This window comes from Odontomachus brunneus, unplaced genomic scaffold, assembly GCF_010583005.1.
Source record: "Odontomachus brunneus isolate Ranch 3 - 2012 unplaced genomic scaffold, Obru_v1 Obru_scaffold_030, whole genome shotgun sequence".
Classification (NCBI taxonomy): domain Eukaryota; kingdom Metazoa; phylum Arthropoda; class Insecta; order Hymenoptera; family Formicidae; genus Odontomachus; species Odontomachus brunneus.
The window spans coordinates 969,503-974,993 of NW_022639480.1; the positions used below are offsets into that span (position 1 = coordinate 969,503).

A 5,491-nucleotide genomic window follows, 5' to 3' on the forward strand; every position below is an offset into this window, starting at 1 on the left:
TAAAATCGATAGTCTTCTTTAGTATCTCGTTGGTGCTTGAGTAGGATAGTTCGGGTTATACTGCCGTCTTGTGTTCAGCTTGTATACACGTCGTCGAGTGTTGTTTGTAGTGTAGTGATTTATTTTTATACACGCAATATTTTTATTTTATACGTTTATCTCTACATCTCTCTTTTGTGACTAAACGAGAGCGATTAATCAAATCACAGATTCTGTGATAAATAATTTCTTATACTAGAAATCGACGATTAAAAGGAAACTTGGGCATTTAATCCATTTAAAATAATACAATAACAACATCAAATTTTATACACTGTTATAGGTAAGTCTGTTATTGCATTATACTTGTTCTTCTTAGATGAGCCAATATTGGGAATTTGTTTCATTTCTTTTAAATGGATAATTATACAATTTAGAGTCTTTACCTCTGGCTGAAACTTAACAATATTGTGTATTTTCACGTAGATTAGCTAGTTATTTTAGCGTAGATTAGCTACAACTGAAAGTAATGGGTACTGAAAAGATTAGAAAAATTCTTAGGTTAGGTAGGGTGTATTATGAATGTATTCAAAAACATGTATACTTAACATGCTATGCAAAATTTACATACTTCTTTTTTTTATGTTACTTTTTAATTGCTTTGCCCCTTGTACTCGATAAGGTTTCCAATTTACGCACTTCTTGACATTTTGAATATGCTTGTGGACATAAAGCATATTGATGTCGTTACATTTTGTGTTGTGTGTGTTGTTATAAGTTTCATAACCTATCATACCTGTTAACTTTAACGATTAATATCTTGCTTTGCGGGGTAGAGTGACGATTTTAACTTTCATATTTGGTTTCTATGCATGAAAATACACAAGATTGTTGAGTTTTAGTCAAATTGGAAGTGAAGACTTTAAATTAATATGATTACTTTTTCATCTGTTATTGAGTATATATTTAATAATATTATTGATTTATTGAAGTATTATTGAATAGATATTTAATCTAATCTATATCTGATCTATATGTAATCAAAACATCCTATATCTAATCTTTATATCTAAATAGTTCTGAAAAGTTCTATATATCTATATTGTCTTACAGAATTGTGTAATTAATCCAAGATGATGAAAAATATTGCATTGGTAAGCGGTGGTGCTTTAGCTGTATATATACCTCAGTACTTATACAGAACATACCAATGTTATCTAAAGAAAGAAGAATCACACGACAGTACAAATAGCAGTACAGTGGCAATAAATGAACCACGAATGTATGATGTTATGTTCTTCACAAAGAAATCATCTATTTGTCGATTTCATCTGAATAATGATGCAGTAGGTTGTAAAATGAAGCATTGCCCAGTAAAATATTTAAGGTAATTTTTTAGCAATATATTATATATCATAAGAAGTAAAATATATAATATTTCTTTTATTTTTCTTTTATAATGTCAAAAAATTTACATAGTTTACATAGTTACTTAGTTTACCTAGTTACAAATTTACATGGTTGTATATATAATGCATATGCACAAGGAAATCTATTAATTCTATGATATGAAGAATATCTTTTGCTATATGGCTCATAATTTGTTGGATTCCTTATGCATATAATTGTGATAGACAAGCTTGTTTGAATAGACTTTTGCAGCTTAATATAATTCTGTAAACTAAATATTAACATATTTGCAGGAAAATCAAGGGCTATTTGGATTCTGCAACTGACTCATTATATGTATGTGTATTTATCATCACATGTCCATATTTAAGAGAAGCGATAATAGCAGCAAAAAAAAGAGGTATCACTGTTAAAATAATAACAGATACTGGGGCATTAATGAACATAAGTACCAAAGTTGCATTATATGAATCAAAAGGTAAGGAACAAATATCAGAAGCATATTAGTTATAGCATACAGATTGTTCCACTTTAATCAGAATGTGTTTCCTTTGCGAAAGTATAATCTTGAAAAGAACTAAATTTCAATATCGTTTAATTTAAGAGATTCAAGTATATTGATTAAAATGGGATACTCTATGTCCTATTCTGTGTCTATATAATAATGATGAAATGACTGCAGCTTACATTATTATTTTGCTTGCAGGTATCGAAGTACGGTATGTACAACAGAACAGTGAAGAAACTTTGATGCATCATAAGTTTGTTGTTATTGATTGTCACATCTTGATAACTGGTAGTACAAACTGGACCATGTCTGCATTTTTTGGGAATTTTGAGAATTTAATAGTGACTAATAATCCAGAAGTCGTTGAAAAATATAAACAGGAGTTTATAAAGATATGGGATGAGCTTTGTGTAACATACAGTGGCTTATCTAGGTAAATATAAGCTTTTAAAGTTATAATATATATATAATACCAATATAATATATTTAATATCGCATATATATAACTAATATTACCACAACTATATATATATATATATATATATATATATATATATATATTTAATATTATACATATAATTTAATAATTGTTTTAAAGTATCTAAAATATCAGAAGCATATTAGTTATAGCATACAGATTGTTCCACTTTAATCAGAATGTACTTCCCTTGCGAAAGTATAATCTCAAAAAGAATTAAATTTCAATATCATTTAATTTAAGAGATTCATATATCTTGTAAAGGAGTATTCATTATTTATTATTACTCTATGGAGTATAATAAATAATGAAATTTCAATAGTTTATTATACAGATTTATTATACAGATTTTATTATAAATTTTTTTTATAAAACTTTTCTAGAGTGGGCGTTTAATATAAATCAGATGCTTCACAAAAATGGGCCAATCAATTTTTTTCAATGGAAAAGTAAATTTGATATAGTTATAATTGCCATATAACGGATGAATGCAAGCAAAAAACAAGCAGAAAGTGGCAATTTTGACATCAAATATATTTTTGTTTCATGGAAAATTAAATTGGCACAATTATAATTGCCATGGGATCATCAAGGAATCAAATGAATAGAGAGAACAAGTGGCAATAACAATTCTGACGTCATTACAATACTACATTTTAATATTAGCAATTATCTTAGTTTCGTGTAAATAAGACTGCGTTTGTGATACATATCAATTTTTAAAACATTGTCATGTTTTTTTTTCAGAGAGACGTGGTTTCAGAGACGTATCAACAAGAAACTTCGTCCTTATGTACCGAAGAAAAAATATCGAAAAAAATTTACTAAATATTTACACGATGTAGCTTTTAATGAAGAATAATTAATCTAAATTCTTTTATTAAAAAAGAATTAACAATTATTTTTATAAAAAGCTAAAATTTTCTTTAGATTTTAAGAAAATATATATTTCCTTATTTAAACACTATTTTATATTATATAACTAAACATATTATTAACGCATCAAGTAAATATTTTTTTCTATTTTTTAGATATTTTTTCAGTATAGATCTCATTAGTATAGACCTCGTCAGTATAGATGTTGATAAAAAACATCTTTAAAAGTTCCTATTGTATCGTGATACATACATGTTACTACGTGCATATATGCCATATTATAAACAGATGATTTATACATACACACTTTTTATAAAACAATGACGCTATTTTGATAAACTTTCATATACAGATAATATGTAATTACCAAATATAAGTATGTACACGTGTATAATATATATTGTATGTGACACATATATTTATATTTAACTAAAATTATATATTTTAATACAATATATAAAATATGTAGTATAGTAAAAGAAATGTGTTTTATATATATATTTTAGTATAATTTATTTCGAACACAAAAAATTCTCTCCCTCGAATTCTCTAGGTATACAAATGTTTTGCTTTTGTGAAATCAAATAAAAATTCCTTTAAAGTTTACGGCATTGAATCGAGAAACGCGATTTAGTTACCTGCTACGATTCGCAAAAAGCATTTTCCTGTAGCTTGCAAATTGTTCGCAAAAGTATCAACGTCGTTTCATGTGTCGCGTATTCATTTATGCTTATTTAAATGTGTCCATCTATCTTTGATCTATTTAAAATACATGAGGAAGATGTGAGGCGCGTCTCCTAGTGGTGTAATCTCGAAGATCGATAAATTCTTTGTCGTGTGGAAGAGAAATGAAACAGTGCATAGGCTTCCGTTCATCGTATGGAAATATCCGATCATGCATGCACGCGCTGCGCTTACGGACGGAATTTATTCGATCCAGCATATACTTCGTGTCGCTCACGAGGAAAGAAATAACGAGTTCTAAGAGATTTCGCAATATCATTGCGAAAGCATACAACCGAATTGCACACAAATGTACCTTCCGATACTCTTTTAAATTGGAGAATGAAGTGGCTCAAGTAGACGCGAGAGCGATTATAGTGGATTATGGCGCGCTTATTATCGATACTTCGTACGAGAAGACCATTACACAGTTTTACTGCGCTAACTCGAGTCACGCTCCTTCGAACGCTCATAAAGTTTCGGAATTGTCGTCGCAGATTGTCGTATTTGCGCTTTACTCACTGTTCCTAGCGGTTTTTACGCGTTCTCATTGCCTTCCCGCAGTTGATTTTAAAAGACGGATTAAGAAGTCGCGCCGGTACGTTGCCAAAAGATTGAGATGGAAACGTCCGAAAGCGTCTGGAGCACTAGCTAGTTAATATTTAAAAAAATAAAATAAAAATTTATTCGCTAAAAATATCAATAACATATTTACTGATACTAATATCAAATATTTCTCAAATAACGAAATATATTTTCTTAAAATCTTAATTTTTTTATAAAAGTAATGATTTATTTTATTTAAAGGAAGAAATTTAAATTTATGTAAATATATTATCTGTAATGTATTAGTGATAAATTAATAATATATAAAATAAACCATTGCTCTTATGAGAAGCTAAAGGTTTTTAGGAAAATGTATATCTTATTATTTCAAAAATATTTTGTATTGGTATCAGTAAATATGTGTTATTAGTATCCACTATAAGTAAATATTTTTTATTTTTTAAACATTTTCCTCTCAGTGCATGTGTTCGGAAATTGGTATTTTTATCTTACTAGAACATTCAACTTATGTGTCCATTTCAGAAAATATATGGAGGATCTAATTGCTACTTTAGACAAAAAAATGGATACTCACAGAAAGGCATTCGAGAAGATACAGTAGACGTTTCAGCAAGTTCAGATGAAAATGTCGTTTTTCCAATAGAAAGTATAACATCACAGTCGCAATAGCTCTTAGTCGCATAGAAATTATATTTAATCGTGTAATAAACATTTACATGTCAACACAAGTGAAGTGAAATTAACGTTTAAGGTCAACAACGTTCCTCACTGTATGAGCAATGTAAACTTTATTTTATTTATTTATACTATGCAATGTTTACTAATAATGAGTCACCCAGCTATATGTGTCACAATAACTTAAACACAATCTATTTAAATTGAAAATTATATAAATCACAGAATACGTTTTCTTCTCAATTCTTTTGTATCAATAAATGCATTAGCAATTA

The 5,491-nt window shown here is 28.2% G+C and overlaps 1 protein-coding gene and 1 long non-coding RNA gene across 3 annotated transcripts; one reads left to right on the forward strand and one right to left on the reverse strand.

The window, feature by feature from the left end:
- LOC116843190 (mitochondrial cardiolipin hydrolase) lies at positions 1-3,749 on the forward strand. 2 transcript variants are annotated; one of them, XM_032813390.1, is made up of 5 exons: positions 1-322; positions 1,093-1,366; positions 1,683-1,867; positions 2,096-2,330; positions 3,123-3,749. In XM_032813390.1, exons 2-5 carry the CDS (start codon positions 1,113-1,115, stop codon positions 3,235-3,237), a joined length of 789 nt encoding a protein of 262 aa, XP_032669281.1. In that variant the 5' UTR covers positions 1-322; positions 1,093-1,112; the 3' UTR covers positions 3,238-3,749. The 2 variants fall into 2 exon arrangements, with proteins under 2 accessions (XP_032669281.1, XP_032669282.1); XM_032813391.1 differs by having other exon boundaries at positions 3-322; positions 2,759-3,230.
- Positions 3,014-5,275, reverse strand: LOC116843191. Its single transcript, XR_004377849.1, has 2 exons — positions 5,116-5,275; positions 3,014-4,625 (listed from the first exon to the last, which is right to left on the reverse strand). It is a non-coding gene; the product is annotated as an uncharacterized LOC116843191 (long non-coding RNA).
- Between the last annotated feature and the right edge of the window lie 216 nt (positions 5,276-5,491).

Coding starts and splice junctions, on each gene's coding strand:
- LOC116843190 (XM_032813390.1), top strand. CDS start 1,113: ATGATGAAAAATATTGCATTGGTAAGCGGTGGTGCTTTAGCTGTATAT. Junction 1,868..2,095: donor TGCATTATATGAATCAAAAG/GTAAGGAACAAA, acceptor TTTTGCTTGCAG/GTATCGAAGTACGGTATGTA. Junction 2,331..3,122: donor ACATACAGTGGCTTATCTAG/GTAAATATAAGC, acceptor TTTTTTTTTCAG/AGAGACGTGGTTTCAGAGAC.